This window comes from Zingiber officinale, chromosome 8B (assembly GCF_018446385.1).
Source record: "Zingiber officinale cultivar Zhangliang chromosome 8B, Zo_v1.1, whole genome shotgun sequence".
In the NCBI taxonomy this organism is placed as follows: domain Eukaryota; kingdom Viridiplantae; phylum Streptophyta; class Magnoliopsida; order Zingiberales; family Zingiberaceae; genus Zingiber; species Zingiber officinale.
Window position 1 is genome coordinate 112,920,848 of NC_056001.1, and position 20,835 is coordinate 112,941,682.

Here is a 20,835-nt window from a genome sequence, read left to right on the forward strand (position 1 = left end):
AACAAGTTTGAAGAACTTTGGGCATTTGAGGGATCAAAGGCCTATCAAGATGGACTATAAGAAGAGGAGCATGGAGTAGTTGATCTGATGACTAAACCTACAGTGAGGTAAACTTAATAAACAAGCAGAGAAGTATGACATGTTAGAGCAAGCTTAGAGAGCTTAGTGTATCTAAAGGTTATATCTAAAAAAGGACCTCCAAGAAGCAAGCTTAGAGAGCTTAGTGCATCTAAGGTTATATCTAAAAAATTGTTACAGATTAGGGATGATCTAGTGCAGCGAGCAGGCAGTCAAGGTTAACACTATTATTAATATTTTTAAAAAATCTTATTATTATCTAGCAAGCTTAACCCATATTTAGACTGACCGTTGATCCCTAAAATAAAAATTAAAAGTAAATAGTAGTAGTAAAATCAAGTGCAAAGGTAGAGTATTAAGCTGACATATAAAGTTCTAAATCCAATAGACAAAGCAATTGTCAATTCATCAAGAAAAAGACGGTAATGAGATTGTTATTTCCTTTGTCAATTCTTACGACTTGTAATCGATATAGGATACACCCCTACAGAGCATATTAAATTTTACTATGACAATCAAGTAACAATGCATATGACCTCAAATCTAGTAGTTCACAAAAGGGCAAAGCAATTGCAATTTCAACAAGGAGAAGATTTAAAGTAATGTGATTGCCATTTCTTTGTCAGTTCTAAGGAGTAGTCAACAAATTATTACTAAATCATTAAGAGGACCTAACATATTGGTAATATGTAGCTTGAGGGAACTATGTAACTGCTAGAGGTGTTAGATAATTTTTCTATATCAATAATATATAGAAAACAAGAAAGTGGTAATATGGTGTAAACAATATCACAAAGTATTTGCGATTTACAAATCATGCTGTCAGAGTTCATACTTACCGAAGACGAAAGTTTCGAGGAAACAGATACAAAATGGCTGTCAAGTTATGCAGCAGCTCGACTCAATATCGCCTTGGAGATTGTCTCGGACTCGGGCGTACTTCTGACCTTGGCTTTGCAACTTCCACAAAAATGACCCTCCCATCAAGGAACTAACAAAAATCCCAGAGAAGACAATCAATTCGCTGGTGTGGAGATTAAGTGGTATGCTCACCATGATACAAAAAATAGCCGAGTTGAGGACACAAGGGGATATAAAAATAAGCTTTTCACACACCTTACATATCCTATTTATATCACATTAAAAAACCCCACTAACTCCACTAACACCAAAACATTAACCACTAATACCACATTACAACCATTATCCTCCACCACTAACTCAACTTGTCAACTCATTAACTCACTAACACCACATTACAACCATTACGCTATTATTTCTCTCCACTAACTTAATTAAAACATACCCACTAACATACTAATTTTATCAACAATTCCTCCCTTAAACTGATATTTCAAATGTAATAATCAGTTTAAAAAAAATCAAACTTTTAAACTCCATGTACAAACACCAAGTAGCTTTTTGAGCTTTTGAAATGTAGTAAATTTGAGAGGCTTAGTTAGTATATCAGCAATTTGATCCTCACTTCTGCAGTAAACAAGATTAATGACTTTATCATTTGTGAGATTTCTCAGGAAATGATACCTCACATCTATGTGTTTACTTCGACCATGTAGCACTGGATTTTTAGAAAGTTTTATTGTTGAATTGTTGTTACAATAAATCTGAATAGGTTCATCCTTTTTGAAATATAATTCTGTAAGAATCTTCTTTAGCCAAATAGCTTGACAAGCACAAGATGTTGTCGCAACAAACTCAGCTTCCGTGGATGATAATATAACAATTGATTGTTTTTTCGAAGACCATGAAATAGCTTATGTACCCAATATGAAAATGTACCCAAATGTACTTTTTGATCATCTAGATCTCCTGCATAATCACTGTCTGTAAAACCAAATAGATCTGACTTTTCTCCATTTTTATAAAACAACCCAAACTCTTTAGTACCTTGCAAGTACCGAAAAATTCTTTTTGCAGTTAAGAGATGCATTTCTGTAGCACAATCAATGTATCTACTAATCATACTTACAGCATGCATAATATATAATATCAGGTCTCATCACAGTCAAATACATTAAACTCCCCACTATCTGTTTATAAAGTGTGGCATCAACCTTCTTTCCTCCAATATCTTTATGTAACTTTACTCCAAACTCAGAAGGAGTATTTACAGGATTGCAATCTTTCAGTTGAAACCTGTCCAGAATTTCTTGCACATATCTTCTTTGAGAGATAAAAATTCCAACAGAAGCTTGCACCACTTCAATACCAATGAAAAAATGCATCATACCAAGATCAGACATTTCAATTTATTTCATCATAGATTTTTAAAATTTTCCAAATATAGATGTACTATTTCCAGTGTAAATTAAGTCATCTACATATAAACAAACTATCAATATTTTTCCTCCATCATCAATCTAAATAAAAAAAATATGTTCATAAGAGCATTTTTGAAAATCTTCCTTCAAAAAATAAGTTTCTATACGATTATACCAAGTCCGTGGAGCTTGTTTTAATTCATATAGAGCTTTCCTTAATCTATAAACTTTCTGCTCATTACCAAATTTCACATAACCTGGAGGTTGATCGATAAATACCTCTTCTTTCAAATCTCCATGGAGGAATGCTGATTTTATATCCAATTGAAAGATAGGCCATGAAATTTGTGTCACCATCGCTATCACCACTCTGATTGTATCATGTCTTTCTACAGGAGCAAAAAATTCTTTATAATCAACACCAAACTCTTGCTTATAGCCCTTCACCATCAAGCGTGCTTTGTACTTGTCAATCTCACCATGTTCATTTAGCTTTGTCTTGTAAACCCACTTTACACCAATTGTCTTTTTCCCTTTAGGAAGATCACATAACTCCCACGTATTATTTTTTTCAATTGCTATAATTTCATCATCCATAGTCTTTATCAATTTTAATTCTTTAACAACCGCTTTAAAAATAGTGAGGTCACAATTTTAAAACAAAGCAAAATGTGTAAGAGGATCATCACCTTGATCAATTTCAATCACCTCATAATTAGACATCCATGTTAGTCTTCTTCGAACACGTTGTGACTTTTGTAATTCTGCTTCAACTGAACTTTGATATGCTATAGGAATATTTTGAGAGACTTCCTCATGTTGCTTATCCTCTATAGGCTGTTGTACTTTCTCATCATTATCAAAATCTACAGGGATCATTTTTTTAACGCCATTTTAATTCCATGGTCATGTGTCTTTTTCATCAAAATTAACTTATAATGATTTTCTTAGTGCAGGGATTACATAATCTATAAACTTTTGATGTATTACTCATACCAAGAAAAATGCATTTTTCACCTTTGCTGTCTAGCTTCTTTCTCCTTTCATCTGGAATATGGGCATAAGCGATACACCCCAAAATTTGAAAATGATCAACAGTCAGTTTTTTTCCACTCCAAGCTTCCTCCGATGTCATGTTTTGAACAGATAATGTAGGACTTCTATTTAATATATGAATGCTCCAATTAACTGCTTCTGGCCAAAAACTTTTAGGAATACCACTTGTCGTCAAAAGGCTTCGCACCATATTTATAATAGTGCAGTTCTTCCTCTTGCATATACCATTTTGTTGAGGTGTGTAAGCTGTTGTAAGTTGCCTCTTGATTCCATGATTCTCACAAAAATTTGTAAATTCATGTGAGTTATATTCTCCACCACGATTTGTACGCAGAACTTTAATAGAGTTGCCAATTTCTTTCTCGACAAGTACTTTATAATTTTTGAAAGCTATAAAAGCTTCGGATTTTTCTTGCAACAAATAAATCCATATTTTGCAGCTATAATCATCAATAAAGGTAATTATGTATCTTTTACTTCCATTAGAATGCGGTGTTATTGGTTCGCAAATATCCGAATGAATAAGCTCCAATACCGCCTTTGCTCTCCAAGATTTTCCTTGTGAGAATTGATTACGGTGTTATTTGCTAACAACACATTCTTCACAAACTTGAGAAGGAGTTGTAATTTGAGGAAGACAGATCACCATATTCTTTTATTTTAGTGTTTTCAATCCACCAAAATTTAGATGCCCGTAGCGAAAGTGCCATAACCATGCCTCATCGTCAAATTTTGCTGAAAAACATGAATGTGATGTAGTATGAAGATAAAGCAGAAACATACAATTTGCTGTCATATTAACTTGCGCAATTAATCCCAACTTTGCATCTTGAATCCGACAAACTCTTTCTTTAATAACATTTTCATATCATTTTTCTTGTAATTGACCCACACTAAGCAAATTAGTTTTTAAATCTGGTCAAAAAGAACATTAGAGATAATATGGGTAGAATATCTTTTTGCTTGTATGGTTACCTTTCCTTTTCCCATAACAAAAATTGTAGAGTTGTGGCCAAATTTGACAGAACTACGAAAGGATTCATCCAAGTATGAAAATGTATCCTTTTCTCCACACATGTGATTGCTGCAGCCTGTATCTAAATACCATATATTCCGTTGAGTTTTCTCTTTCTCATGGTATACCATAAAAAGGGACACTTCTTCTTCTGCAAAGTTAGTCTGATCTCCATTTTGTTTCTTCAAATTAGTATAACATTCTGATCTATAATGGCCATACCTATGACATCGGTAACATTCAACATTAGACTTGTCTGCTAACTTTGTTCTATTAGTTGTAGAATAATGGCCTCCACGTCCTCTATCTCTTCTTTGAAAATAGCTTTCCTGATGTTGATTTTGTTGTTGGTTCACATGATCATTGTTGTTTCTACCTCCTCTTCCTCTTTCTTGACCTCTGCCTCTTCCTCATCCTCTATCACTTCTACCATTTGTAGAGTGATTTTCTGATAAAACCTTCAATGCTTGCTCCTATTTTTCATATTGATTGATTTCTACTCATGAACTAATAATGAACTTTGTAATTCATCAATTGAAAGTAGACTTACATTATTTGCTTCTTCAATGGCACAGACAACAAAATTAAATTTTGGTATCATAGATCGAAGAATGTTTTTTATGATGAGAACATCCTCTTTCTTGTCACCAAGAATCCACATTTTGTTGATGATTGCCATTGTTCTTGAAAAATAATCTGAAACTGATTCTCTTGATTTCATTCAGAGCATTTCGAACTCCGAACGAAGTACTTGAAACTGCTGCCTCTTAGCTCTTGTCGTACCTTAGTACTTCTTTTTCATAGAATCCCAGATATCTTTGGCAGTATCCTTGCAGAGAATGGTTTCCAAGATTGAGCAATCAATAGCTTGGAAGAGATAATTCTTTTCTCTAAGATCTTTCAATTGCGCATCTGTTAGTGCAATACCTTCTATCAGTTCTGCTACTCCAGTAATCACGACCGCCCAATATTCTTTGGATCTTAAAAAATTCTCCATAAACATGCTCCAATGGTCATAATGACCATTAAATTGAGGAATGACAAGTTGTACAAAACTTTCGGAAGGCATAACTCTGTTCGAAACCTTGCTCTGATACCACTGATAAGAAAAATAGACGAGTCGAGGACACAAAGAGGATATAAAAATAAGTTTTTCACACACCTTCATTGATCATTACATATCCTATTTATAAGCTAATACATCACACATATTAAAAAAAACCCACTAACTCCACTAACACCATAACATTAACCACTAACACCACATTACAACCATTATCCTCCACCACTAACTCAACTTGCCAACTCATTAACCCACTAACACCACATTACAACCATTACCCTATTATTTCTCTCCACTTATTCAATTAAAACATGCCCACTAACACACTAATTTTATCAACACACCAAACACATGAATGACCTTTAATAAATTTTAGAAAAAAAAGTCAAAAAGATGCTCCATCATATTTTTCATATCGAAAGCATCCTTATTCCAAGTTGATGAAAAATAAATTGATTCGACTTAGTAAAAGAAAATTTATACATAAGAGCACTTTTATACGAACTACACTTTACCAACTTGGTCAAAATTACTCATAGATGATCAAAATCACATCAATATGGTCAAAATCAACATAAAACTACTATAATAGTCGTTAATTGGATGCTACAATATTTAGCTGACCTTACAACGTTGTAGCAGTCATTTAATAGATTATACTATTGTAACAGCCAACTAATGACTACAGCAGTATTGTGATTATTTTGACTATGTTAAAACGATTTTGATGCAGTTTAAATAATTTTAATCAGGCTGATGAAATATTTTTATATAAGTGGTCAATGAATAGATTTTTTTACTGAGTTGAATCAATATACTTTTATATGTTGTAGCACTGAGAAATACAATAGGGCACTACTTTAATTATTATTTTTTTTTAAAAAAAAAGAGCTACCCTTTTGATGAAAATGATAATTAGGGGGGTTTTGCCCGTAATTTTTTTGCCACATATTTAATCCTAAGCCCTACAGATAACATTAAATTATTTTAGACAAAGATCTGATAATCTCTCGAGAACATTGAACTATTATTTGAGTAGACAGAGATCTGATAATCCCCCACATTTTTCCTCCATATCATATTCATATGTAACTACAAATAGAAACCTTAAACAACTATATGTTTGATTAGGAAGACAGGCGCAACAAACAATTATGTATTATATGTTTAGTTGTTACCGTTCCATGCATCCCCTCGATGGCATTTCTGGATTCCTCTTCCGAGGCATAACGAAGAAAAGCAAAGCCTCTTGGTCTATTTGCTATTCTGTCCATGACTAGGTTAACTGCAGAAACACCACAAAAAGTGAGATCAATGACAATCACAGGTGTGCGCGTGCGTGTACATAAATAAACAAAAGGGAAAACATGATTACCTTCTACAAGCTGACCAAAATTTTGGAAAGCCTTCCTAAGACTTTCCTCGGTTGTGCGAAACGAAAGACCTGGAAGAAGAAGCTTAAAAAGTATTAATCTTAACAGTGTAGAATCTGTGCTAACACTTTGTTAAGCAATTAGCCAAAAGGGGAAACTGATGTAGAAAAGGTCTAATAAATTAGAAAACAGAAAAATGATCAGTGAACATAAAAAACTGCAAGACTGAATATCAACATATAGTCCGGGAAACTATTAGTCAAAGTGACCAATTATAGAAATCATTCTAATGGACTGTCAGATTGTCATCATGTGTCTTCAGGAAAATTTTTATGACACTGTGGTAGTTACCGTAGAGCTTCTCTCCTTTCTTCTGTTCCATCTCTTATCAATTCTCAGTTTTATTGAAAATAGATACCACGGTTGGTGTCTATTCTCTCTATTGCATACCTGGTTTACAGATTGGTGACCGGAAATGACCACAGATATTCAAATAACATCGTCAATGGAATTGGTTCAAAACTCATGCCATGGAATGCTCTCATTCTGGTTAAAGGTTGCTGAACACTAACTAACAACATTCTACAGCACACAGTCCACGACCAAATCCATGTACCAGGCTAGGTTAGCTGTTTAGATACACAGGATCTGAAGACAGTTTGCTCTCAAAACAAAGGATCTCAGATAAAAAATCTGGTAGCATAGAACCATATCTATGGTCAATCTAAGAGAAAAGAATAGTCTTGCATATCTTATTAGAGAAATATATTACATGTACATAGACTCAAAACATAACCTACATCCGAGCAAATCCACTACACTAATAACCTAATCAAAGCATATTAACAAACATTCTCGAGTTGGATGATAGATATCATATATGTGACCATAATTAAAGCAAATGCATAACACTCACATGTAGGAGAAACCAAGCTTTGATATAGAGCACACAATTTCCTCGGCATTAGACCAGCTAGCACATTGACAAAGAGAGGATAAATGGAGAGACCTAATGAATAACTCACAAGTGATTTTCTCCTTATGATGGCACATATAAGAGCACACGGTAGACAAAAGAAAAAGAAGGAAAGCACTCAAGTGGTGCTTCTCCCAACGATGATACATATAGGCTGCGTTTGGTTAGGCATAATGTAATTAAACTTATAATGTAATCAAATTTATAATGTAATGTAATGTAATTAATATTATATTACTATTTTTGGTAAAAAAGTTGTATACTGTACATGTAATATTTGATTAAGGGTAATTACATTCTTTTATTTGGTGTCCATTATTTTTTATAAGGAATGTATTTCATATTATTATAAAATGACAACAATATCCTGTGACCTTTGCCGGCGGCGGACGGCAGTGGGTGGCAGCGGGCGGCCTACGGCCGGTGACAATCAGCGGAGGCCAACGAAGGCGGCAACCGATGGCGGCGACTGACGGTGGCAACTAGCGGCGGTGGCTAGCGACGGCGACGACCGACGATGGCTGGTGACCGACTGTGGCCGGCAATGGTGGTGACTGCGACTGACGGCGGCAACCGGCGGCAACAGCAATCGGTTGGTACAAGAAATGAACTAGGGATATATTTGACATATTAAATCTTAGGGTTAGAATGTAATCCAGATTACATACTATTAGCTTTGTAATTTGGATTACAAAAGTTTATTGTCTTTTGTAATCCAGATTACATTACAAGTTTAAAATTATACCAACAAAATAATCAATCTTGTAATGTAATTCTGATTACATTACAAGGCTGATTACCCCTCACCAAACGCAGCCATAGTGCACAGTGCTGAAGAGAAGGGAACCACTCTACAAGGGTATAGGGTCAATGCACTCATATAGGCAACATACAAAAGAACACGAGTGTTGAAGAAAAGAAATAGAAAGAAGAGCTCAGCATCAGAGGAAGGAGTTCAAAACAATTGCTCGAAAGAAAAAGAAAGAAAAGCAAGTACAGTGACTAACAACATAGAAGAAGGAATCTCATAAAAGATGAAAATTTGCAAAACATAAAAGAAAAGAACAGCAAAACTTGAAAGGCCTATGATAGAGAATCAACAGGGATAACAGGAAAAAATATCTGAAAGAAGTGAAGATATGACAGAGAATAAACCAGATGTAGGTTTGACAAGATAAGCAAAAGGCGATGGAAATGGCCTTCTACATTGAATGGAGAAGATCCCAAAGACAAAAGAGGGAGAAGAAGAGATCAACAAATATCTTAAAGAACATGCTAGAGGGGATTGTCAAACAATGGAAAGCAATGAGATAAAGTTCGCCAACATAGTACTTCACACATAAGAACCACAAACATGAGAGCCAAAACCATAATTAATCTAGTGTAGATAGTTATGGTATCTTGATGGCTACTCACATCATGTTGAGAAGACAAGAAGTTAGGAAGAGCATGAGAAGAGGAGTTTGTCATACCCTTCTTGGATCTAAATACAGGATCGAGAGAGGTGCCCCTACGAGACCTATTGAGGCAAAAAGGAGGATGTGCCGAGGATAGAGGAACCTTACCATATGCAAGCTCCCATGGTGGCACGAAGACGAGTATGCAAGGAAGAAGCAAGAATTGTTCTTGGATGAGGAGAGGATGCACACAGAAGACGACAAAAAACCCCATAGATGCCATCCTTGCAAAAGAGGTGGCATTGCTAGGATGCTAGATTTAGAGGAAAATATCACTTGCATAATCGACATTGATCTAGAGGAAGACAAGACAATGCTCCTTTTAGAGGAGTTGGATCATATGTGGATGTTATAGGTGGCACATTAAAAAAGATAAGAACCTAGGGAAGAACCAAGACTTAGGGAGGTTGTTGGCCTCCCCCTTATGCGATTGCTATAGAAAAACTTAGCCAACAAGAACAATGTTCTCATACCATTCCTATACTATGAAAAGGAATATTGTATTCCATATTCTACAAGAAACGTGTATTGCGTGTACATAAACTCATAGCTTATACCTAAATCTAAAATACTAATACAAGAATAAATACATCACTAAACATCACTAATACCCTAACATTTACCACCAAACAACTATACCGACAAGGGGAGGCTGAGGGTGTTTAATCATTGAATATACAATTTGACAATGCTTTCCAACTTCCAATTTGGTACAAAGAAATATAACCACAAAAATTAGAATGACATCATCAACATAATGGGATCCGAATTCACATCATGAAAAATTGGCATTGACCAACAACATTCTGAATGCATGGTCAACTACCCAACAAGAATTTACTACATACCAAGACAATTATTTTGGCTTAAAAACAAAGGCTATCCAATCAAAGCCTAGCGGACTGGACCCACATTTGCCAGGTAGGAAGGGAGGTCTTGAGGTGATTAATCTCCAAACAGATAATTTGCTAGAGCTTTGTAAATGTTGGCTATTACTCACCTCAAAAAAAAATTAGTGATTTTGGAAATTGATTGTTGAAATACGCTGGTCAGTAAGGATGGGAAAAAGTGTGACTAAATCAAGATGATATCCTTTATTTGGCGTGACATACAGCTTGTCAAAGGCTTCTATTTTCATGGAATGATCTTCTGGAGTTATATGAGTATGTGTCAATAAATATCTACCATAATCAGCTTGTTCATATGGAGGGGACATACTAGCAATTTTGTCGAGCTGTGGAACAAATACCCTGGGAATAGGAAGCTGAAATGTGCACCGCTGATGAAAAACACAGGGATTGTTCACCATTCAAAGTGCTAACAACATGATATTGAAAGATATAATAAACCAAGCCATTTCCCACATTTGTAGGACTTAGGACATGTTCAAAACTAAAATACTTGGTTAATTACAAAATAACCTCAAAGTTAGCTATGTATGTCAGGGTGTTCTAATTCCCAACACCTTATGCTCATTCTGCAAGAGGAAAATTCAAACTGCAATACATTTATTTGAAGCATGTGAGGAATTGCAAAAACTTGGGCGTTGTTGGCCACCACCTTCAACTTTCCGATCCAACAATGTAGCCAGACTGTTTTTCAGTGAGTTGGGAGCTATGATCCATTGCTTTTCCAACACAAACTAGTAATTGGTAAAAAAAATTTCTTTTGCCATGCTTAGTTCTAGACATCCAGATAGAAGGAATAGTCATGTTTATAATAGTCAATCCACTACAACCTAATGCAAACAGAAAAGGAAACAAAAGTGAGAACCAATTGGATAATAATTCGAGATTGACATATCTTAAATGAAACAAAACACTTGGAAGAAAATTTTAAGATTGATGCATCTTCAATTTAATTTAAAATGAAAATTTTATCATTTAGTAAACTATCAAATTGTTCATTGAGAAGGGTTCAAAACTTTAGCTTAGTTGAATTAATTACAATTAGTCAAGCGATAATTAAGTTTGTGAGCGCCAGCTTGTTCAAGGTGGATGCACTTTGACAAAGTTGAACCAAGAATGCAACAACAAATGCAAAATATCTAAAGGGGAGACAAATAATACCCAAAAATCCCCCTTGAATCCTTTTCTTGGTTATTAGTATTCCCCACTACTTCCCTCGGCTCTCTTATCTAGGGCTTTAATATTATCTTGGAATCCTTCTTTGCAATTGACTTTTGAGTCAACTCAACAGTTCAAATGATTGAATCTACTAGAAGATCTCTATTTAAGTCAAGAACAAGCTAAAATAACAACTATAATCCCCCAAAAATTATTGTTTCTTAGTCATAAAAATCACTAGGTAAACCTTACCTAAAAAATAAGCTAAGATTATATTTGCTTGAAATCACTCAACTTACATGTCTTCGAGTCTTTAATGTCATCAATATTTTTCACCCTTGAGTTCATCTAATCAGCTCTTTGGTCCCTCGTATGCACTAAGCCCTTCAAACTTTCTACATCTATCTTTCACCTTGCCTAAAAACCAAACTCCTACTCAACCTTAACCTCTTAGTCTTCCATCTAGATCCTATTGAGTTATGAGCAATCTGTCAAGCTCCAAGTCAACTGCAACTTTACATGCAACATGTCAACCTCCTAGACAATTGACACACATATTGGAACACAAGATAAACCTAATTTAAATCCTTTATGAGCAACATCAAAACATATTGGTCAACCTAAAGTACACCTAGCATTCAACCTCCGGGACTACAAATGCCCTAAACTTATGTCATCCTTCACCTCTTGCCTTTCAAGTACACCTCCCATGGGACCTCAAATACTTGGATACACCAACCTTTATGAACTTGCTCCACATATCATACCTCTATATCAGCCCATTGAATCAACGAACCAGTCATGATCTCTGCGAACTTACATCCATATCATCCTTCTCCTCTCACCTTCTGAGTCCAACTCTATGTGAGGCCATTGAGTCAACGAAAAAGTCATACACCAAGTTTTGCGAACTTGCTCCACATATCGTCCTTCTCCTCTCACCTTTTGAGTTCACCTCTATCTTAGGCTATTGAGTCAACGAACCCACAACCACTCAACTTGATTATGTCGAGTCATCTAGTAGACCAACTCAAATGTATTGAGTCACCAAGCTCCGTGAGCAAGCCAAACTTACCTTAAACATTTTGTTAAAGATATCAAAACACCATTCAAACTCAACAACATGGGAGTATTGCTTTCTCAACAGATAGTCCACGTGTAAACCATCCTATAGTTACCCCATCAATGGATAATTATCACCCTTCAAAAGTTGTATAAGCTCCAATCTTTAATTTTTAGCGGTGATCATGGGTGTTTACTCGTTGATTATAATCATAAGCTGAAATGTTTCATCCAATTAAAAAAGTGTAAACTATTCTGTACCTGGATTCCTATCTCTGATAAATTCTCTTTGGTAGGTATCCACGTCACTTATCCCTCTACTCTATTTAAAGAACAGAATAAGTCTGAGTATCATGAGCTAAATCCATGATAACTAACTTGCAGCTAGTAATTTCGTATACAAACAAATGGATTCCTGAGTCCTTCCATAACACAGAAAAGCCCACATTTGATAGCCTCTTACAGGAAATATCATCCCTTTGAAGCAATGCTAATACTCATCATTTCACAGACAAATAGGGGGGAAAAGTTAACGGCAAGGAGTGAAATTTGTAATCGGTGAAAAAAATATCAACAACAAAAGGTGGGTAAAAGGGGGAAAAAAGATGGTACCGCTGACATAAAGCTTTGTCGAAATCGGAGCTGTTTTCTTGGAGTCGAGCGGGAGGCAGCAGGAGGCCGAAAACCCCCAGGCGCTCCGCCTCACAACCGCGGGAGACGGGAACGAGACGGCGGAAGGTTGAAGCGATGGGCATCTGCGAAGTAACGAAGGGGAAGAACAACAGGAGGAGGTGGAACTGAACTGGTGGACGCTTCTTCTGCTATTGACTGCAGCTGATGGGATGGAGACAAGAGCGGCAGCGGAGGGAAGGCCGGCTTCCATTTTCCCAGCACAACCGCAACAGGCGAGCGAGCGGATAATTTAATACCAACTGAATCCCTATTTTTTTACTTGACCTTGTATATCCAATTTAAGCCTATTAATTCTGAGATGATTGATTAAAATTTTTTTATTAAATGTCTGATAAAAACTCTACAAAATTCCCCTCCCTAACTATTGCCGATAAAAAAAAAATAAATCATGGACGATTACATAATAAAGATATTTATCGATTTCATCGAGATTTAAATCTTAGATCTTATGATGATAATATGAACTCATTGTTAGCAACTAGATTATCTCAATAGAATTTCGTCCCAAGTCTCTAATTTATATGAAAGGAGGTAAATACATGATAAAAATAATAATTATATATATTAATAATTTAATAAAATAGATATAATTACGAAGTTGTTAAAAATTAAAATCATTTATGATCTTATTCCTACTTTTTATTGCTTAGTCATTTTCTCCTCTATTAGTTGTTTCTATTCCTAATTGTATATCTATTTACTTGCACCCTTTTAAAAAAATAATAAATAAATTACATTATAGAACTTCACCTCCGTTCTTTGAAAATGTTACGTGATTATTCAAACTAAATTAACAAGATCATAAATGCATCCTCTACACTAGAGAATTTCGACTTCTCGCTTTGAATGAGACTATATTATCACTGATATTAAATTGCTATGATAATAAATGCAATATGTACAGAATGAGTTATGTGATTTTTATGTCGAGTCAAATCGAACTTAAAATGAACTAAATTTTTGAAATAATTATTCAAGTTTAGTTTGGTTTATTTTTTATGAACTTGAGCTTGTTTGAAACTTATCTTGAGCTTGATTTGTTTAGATATTATTGAACTCTCAATTCAAGTTTGGTTTGAGCTTGACTTGAGCTTAATTCGAGTTTGGTTCATTTAGATGTTATCGAGCTCTCAATTGAAGCTTGTTTGATTGTTTGAAATTTTTAGTTGTTTAATTGGTTATTGAGCTTGATAATTTAAACTTATTTGTTTATTTTTTATATTATTTATTTAGTATATTGAAAAAAGTTTTATTAATGAATATGATTCGTGAACGTTGTTTACGAACATTATTCACGAATATTAAATAACTGAGCACATATGTGCTTAAACTTGTTTGTTTAGTTTAACGAGCTGTTCAAATTTATTTATTTAATTAATCTTGTGTTTATTGAACGAACATAAATAAGCACTTATCAAGCTGAACACCAAGTTTGTTCATGAACACTTGGTTAATTTACAATCCTAGAGCTCAGTATAACGACATAGACTTTGTCTCATTTATACCCTCGACACATCCTTTCGATTATTGAAACACCTTTTCGAGTAATAGATGTGCCCTTCTTGGCATCATCATTACTGACTTAATCTTGTCGGTCGTTGATTTATCTCTTCGGATATCGACACATCCCTTTTGGTAAGTTTATCACTATAGATAGATATTGCCCCACCCAGGTGCTTATGGTTTATCAGCAATCGTTTTCCAAGATACAACGACTTATGTCTCGAAATAGGAGCACTCCAAATTTTGAGCCCTGTCGAACTTTCAAAGCCGTAAAACTCTTAAGAGATGAGAAAGAGAAGAGAACTCAAGAGGGGAATTAACAATTTGAAAATTGAGTGCTTTGAATCAAAGGAATGAAGAGTTTCTCTAAAGAAGTGAAAGATTTCTTCCAAATGGTGAAATGACATGGGTGTGTCTTTTCACTTAAATCTTATCAAGTATTATTAATTAATTAAAATAATTAATCTAATTAATTATTTACTTAATTTATTGTTAATATCACAATCACAATTAAACTTTTAATCAACCAATCAATCAATTAATGAAATTAATTATAATTTCACACCCCTTAATTGTTCCTCATATTTGAGTAAACGTTCATGTAATCTTATCCATGAATCCAACTCGTGTGTAAGTCAACTTCCATTCGATCATATTGGACCAACCCTTCATTAGATATTAATTTTTCATTCACTCGAGAAATTAGTTTACTACGGTCTACTCGTGAAATAGATGTCTTATCCCTATCTAATTTATTGGTCATCAAAACTAATTTTCCAACAATCTCTCATATGAATGGAAATTATGGATAAGTTTCACATCTCACACAAGAGTTTCATCAGAAGACTATCGCATCAGGAGAAGTAGCTTGTGACTTTGAACCTTCCATAGTAGAATATGATTGGATTTACTTGGATATCCAATAAACTATATTTTGAATTGTTCAACCGTTTATGTAAACCAAGACAATCATATCAACACAATATCCCCTAGACTTTTGTCAGTTCTCTATCGTGTTCGTTTTGGCCATGGACAAAGTTTGAAATTCATAAGTGTTTCATGAAAATGACCCGTCTTCACGCTTATATAGGTGATCTCCTATTAAGAGTATCATGCAATATCCTATTATACCCTTTGTAGTATAATATAGAAATCATTAAGAACTTTTGTTCATCTTTTACTCATTTTATAGGTTGCACATTTTGTCTCCAGGAATGAGTTGGAGTAATTACTCTAGGTGCCTCGAATCTTATAGCTTAGTTATTCCTTTTGAATTATAATATTGGGATCTCCAGTCAATATGATTGAGTTAGTACTACTCGATTGAAATGTTGAGTTTCAAACTTATTCTCCTAGACATACAGTATAGTTGATCTCTTAATAGACCTTTATTACTAACTAATGGATCCAAAAATTTCATCACTAGAGATCTACTACTATAATGGTGTTAAGTCTTTTCAAAACTTACCATTTTTACATTAGTGTCCTTCTCATAACTTCTTAGACCTTTCAATGCCCTATAGAGATTTTCATTTCTATCTCATTGGGGGTTGTGGTTTCCCAAGACGACAACCCCCCAAATTTTAGGATAAATCCAAAACTTATCAACATAGCCTCTATCATCTTCTCAATGTTTAGCCACAACATTGTTGAATTGAGGTGAATGTAATATAGTCAATTATTTAATGTTGCTCTTCCTTGAGCAATATCCTTCATTCTCTCTCTTAATCACTATAGATGATCTTGTTTAGTTGTTTTTTTCAACCATATTTTTAGTATTTTTGAAACATTTCAAGGGCTTCAATCTTGCTTAAAAGTAAATTTCCATAAAATAAGCTTCCTACAATTGTTAGTCGTAGCAGAAACAAAAATACTAACAAACAAAATGAAAGCTAACTCTAGAAAATAATAAACAAGAAAGCAAACCAATATAGGTTAGTTTAACGTGGTTCGGAGATTAGGGCTTCTACTTCACGATGTGTCCGAAGGTGGACGAAACCTCAATCCGTCGGTGGATCAATGCCCAGCAAACTCCGACTAGACACGTAGCTTCTTTTGGGTAGAGAAATCTCACCACAACTCACACAAGACCACACTAGATCACTTGAGCACTTGAAGACTCTAATTAGAGTTAATCACCACTAATTTCATCAACCTTAGCCAAGCACCCTGAGCTCTCTTAAATAGAGCTGGGAGGAAACACCTAGTTGTGTTTCCCACCATTAGTCGACTGGTAAAATCACTAGTCGACTGATAAAATCACCAATCAACTGGTAAAATTATCAATCAACTAGTCCTCTGTGAAATTTGACTGTTACATGCCAATGACTCAATATCAGTCAACTGATGAAAACATCAGCCGACTGTTATAGCACTGCTATAGTGGTGCTACAGAAATTGCTACAGTGCTTATTTACTGTTTTCACAGTCATCGGGCACATAAATATTTTATGCCCTAGCCCAATCGACTGGTAAAACCCTAACCATGGGGTTTTAATCCCCGATTATATTCACTCAGTACTTGTCCTTGCCCAACCAACCTAGACCTGACCTTTTATCCTCCTCCATCAGCCTCGTGTCCCTCGAATACCTCCCCATCCTTCACGTTTTACCTTCTAGAGCTTCCTTCAGCCTTATCCTAGTTGTCGGGTCTTCCTTTGCCAAGAGGCTTCTCACCTCCGAGACTTCAGTCATTGTCAAGTCACACTTGGACTTACATTGTCAAGACTACATACTTGGACTTACACCGCCAAGACTCCTCTTGGACTTTTCTCCTTTGCCAAAATCATACTTAGACTTTCTTTATTGTACTTGTATCCTGCATACTCACAATATATATCAAATATAACAATAGACCTAACTTAAACCTTTGTCCAAACATCAAAACCTAGGGCACATAGATTGCTCCAACGTATAATTCTAATCTTTTGATTTTATCAAATTAAAACTATGGTTGTCTTATCAAGATGATGACCAAAATTACACTTATTCTAAAAAATACTCAATCTAGAAAATATGCAGCACTTGGTCTTCCAATTTTACCAAGCTAGAGCTACAATCAACTTACTAGAATGTTGACTAGGATTGCATTTACTATTCAAGAAACACTCGACTCAAGAAGTATGTCTTCCAATCTTATCAAGCCAAAACTATGATCATTTGATTAGAGTGTTAGACAAAATTGTATTTACTCTTCGAAAGACATTTGACTCAAGCAACATACATCCCTTGATCTTCTAATCTCATCAAACCAAAGCTGCGGTCATCTAATTGGAGTGCTGACCAGGATTATATTACTCTTCGAGAGACACTTGACTCAATTTCTTAGTCAATTACAATACATGTGATGCAATCCTTCTAAATCATCTATTTTGACCTCCATTTAAGTCTCATTGAGTTAGCTTCAAATATAGCTTTTTGCCAAGTGGGCTTAATCTTCTGTCTGAATATTTTCATTATCCTTCTTTTTGGATAGTTTAAATCCACTATCCTCAATTTTATTATTTTAGTCAAATGACCCCTACAAAGTTTTGACCATTATTGTTATATTATACTCATGGTATAATTTTATTGTTCATTCTTTTAAGGCATTGTTCTTATGTAGGAAAATTCTATTCATCATTGTGAATAAGTCTCCCATCACTTAAGGCTTACCTTTAGATGCTTTAGGACATCTTTTGACAGTGACCTTAAAAGATACATTTTCTTCAAGCAATACAATGTCTTTTACTATAATCATTTGAAGACGATTACGGAAAATATGTACTATCTCTCTCCAGTAGGAGTGGGACCCATGGTTGCCATAACAGCGAATATCGCCTTAAGATTGTTGGAACTTTTTTAACTATTGATGGATATGCTTGGTGTCGATCCAATAGTTGACCCAGTTAGTCATCTCAACGATGAGTCGATGACTCAAACCAGTGGAGCTCGATATGACGACATAGACCTTGTCCCATTTATACTCTTAGCACAGCCTTTTAGTTATCGAGACACCCTTTCGAGTAATAGACGTATCATTCTTGGTATGGTCATTACCGATTTAATCTCGTTGGTCTCAAGTTATCCCTTCGGATATCGACACACCCTTAGGGTAAACTTATTCCTACGGATAAGAGTATTTGTTAGGACACTATGGGAGCTAGAAGGGGAGAGGGAGTGAATAGTTTCGATTGCTTTATTGATGATTTGTTGTAGTGGAAACTTGAAGTAATCGCCTATACCTTCGTTTTACTTGGTATCCACTTTCTTGAGGTAACTAATCCAAGGATAATACCTCATTATAAGAGCTGGAGAAGTCTCATACAAGTAAATATGAGAAATACAACAAGAAATGAACAAACAAATACAAATAAAATAAAAAACGATTTACAATAATGAAATCTTACTTAGCATGCTCTCTTGTTGCTTTGGTTGACCACTTGATACTTAGAAAGTATAGCAACACTTCTCCAAATCTCAAGAATTGGCATGAACTGATGAATGCAGGAGATGCTTCGAAATGTCACGAAAATCTTTTTCTAGGGTTCTTCGATGCCTCCCAATCAATTAGGCTCACCCCTAATAGATTGCTACATATGATCTGCCTGTTCAACCTACAGAATGACTCTTTTTTTGAACTCTTAATCAATTGGTGAGTCATACTAATTGATTCAAAAGGCCTTAATCGATTATCCAATCAATTCCCAACCTTTTTGTTCTCTTATGAAATAGCTCTTAATTGATTACCTCAATCGATTAGGGATGTCGAAATTGATTGACCTAATCGATTTCGACTCTTTTGCGATAAACTACTGCTAACTCACGATTTTCCTTTGTGAAGCTCCCAATCGATTAGAAATCCATTCTAATCGATTTGAGCCAACCCTAATTGATTAGCTTAGGGTCAATCGAATACTCTAATTGATTGTCTAACCCTAACTTGTTTGATCCAAGACTAGGGTTCTCTTGCCCAACATCTGATCAACTATGACTTGTTGGGACTTTCCATTATCTAATATTCGGTCAACCTTGATCCGCCAGGACTTCTTTACCAAGTATCTGGTCCTCTGTGACCCACTTAGACTTTCCTTTTATCAACTTTCTATTGGACTTTCAATCACCAAGTGCAGTCTTTCTTGACTCACTTAGATTTTCCTCTTGTCTAACCTCAGTTAGGATATTCCTTTACCAACGTGTGATATTCCTTGACTCACTTGAACTTTTCTTTGCCTAACTCTCGAGTTAGGACTAGTCACTCGGTAGATTTCCATCATAACTAACCTTAGTTAAGGCTTTCCTTTACCAACGTGTGGTACTCCTTGACCCACTTGGGATTTCCTTTGTCTAACTGCAATTAGGACTAGTCACTTGGTAGACTTCCGTCCTGCCTAACCTCAATTAGCACTTTCCGTTGCTAATGTGCGATCCTCCTTGACCCACTTGGATTTTTCTCTCACATATTATCAAGTATTCGGTCAACCTTGACCTACTTAACTCTTCTCACATATTATTTAAACATTGAAATTCAAGTTCGAATCTACTTGAGCTTAGTTAAACTAGTATACCTTGACCCGAGGATGATTGCACAAATAATCTCCCAACAATATTAGGTCAAGATAAATGCTAGACTTTCTTTCCTTATACGATATTGTCCCGCCCAAGTGCTTACAGTTTATTGGCAATTGTCTCCCAAGAGACAATGACTTATGTCTCGAATAGGAGTACTCTAAATTTTGAGCCTTGTCGAACTTTCGAAGTCTTGAAACACTTAAGAGAGGAGAGAGAGATCTTAAGAGAGGAGAGAGAAAAGAGAACTCAATAGGAGAATTTATAACTTGAGAATTGAGTGTTTTGAATCAAAGAAATGAGATTCTTGTTATAGGGATGAAGTGTTACTCCAAAGACGTGAAAGGTTTCTTCCAAGAGATAAAAATACATGGGTGTGTCTTTTTACTTAAATCATATCAATTATCTGTTGATGCAATCGACCTCTAGGATTTTGATATTTAACAAATATGTTTAATGAAATTTGGTCAAGGTTGACTTAGTTAAGTAAGAAGTCTAGTCAGGTTAAGTTGACCAGATGACTTGCAAGCAGTGAGTAGTCTACCAAGTGACTGCAAGTGGTGAGTAATTTACCGAGTAACTAGCAAGTCTAAGCAAGTCAAGGTGACCTGATGCTTGTCAAGGGGAAAAAAAATCTTAGGGGGAGCTAACCCTAAGTAAAGAG

At 35.2% G+C, this 20,835-nt stretch overlaps 1 protein-coding gene across 1 annotated transcript; it reads right to left on the reverse strand.

Annotated features, from left to right (window-relative positions):
• Positions 1-666: 666 nt before the first annotated feature.
• On the reverse strand, positions 667-13,364 carry LOC122016978 (organelle RRM domain-containing protein 6, chloroplastic-like). Its single transcript, XM_042574422.1, has 4 exons — positions 13,041-13,364; positions 6,870-6,938; positions 6,673-6,779; positions 667-1,069 (listed from the first exon to the last, which is right to left on the reverse strand). The coding sequence occupies exons 1-4, from the start codon at positions 13,309-13,311 to the stop codon at positions 980-982; spliced, it is 537 nt and encodes a 178-aa protein (XP_042430356.1). The 5' UTR covers positions 13,312-13,364; the 3' UTR covers positions 667-979.
• Positions 13,365-20,835: the final 7,471 nt, after the last annotated feature.

Excerpts from the sequence above, each read along its gene's own strand:
- LOC122016978 (XM_042574422.1), bottom strand. The coding sequence starts at position 13,311 with ATGGAAGCCGGCCTTCCCTCCGCTGCCGCTCTTGTCTCCATCCCATCA. Across the intron at positions 6,939-13,040 it reads GACAAAGCTTTATGTCAGCG|GTCTTTCGTTTCGCACAACC; the intron begins GTACCATCTTTT and ends TTCTTCTTCCAG. Across the intron at positions 6,780-6,869 it reads TTTTGGTCAGCTTGTAGAAG|TTAACCTAGTCATGGACAGA; the intron begins GTAATCATGTTT and ends GTGTTTCTGCAG.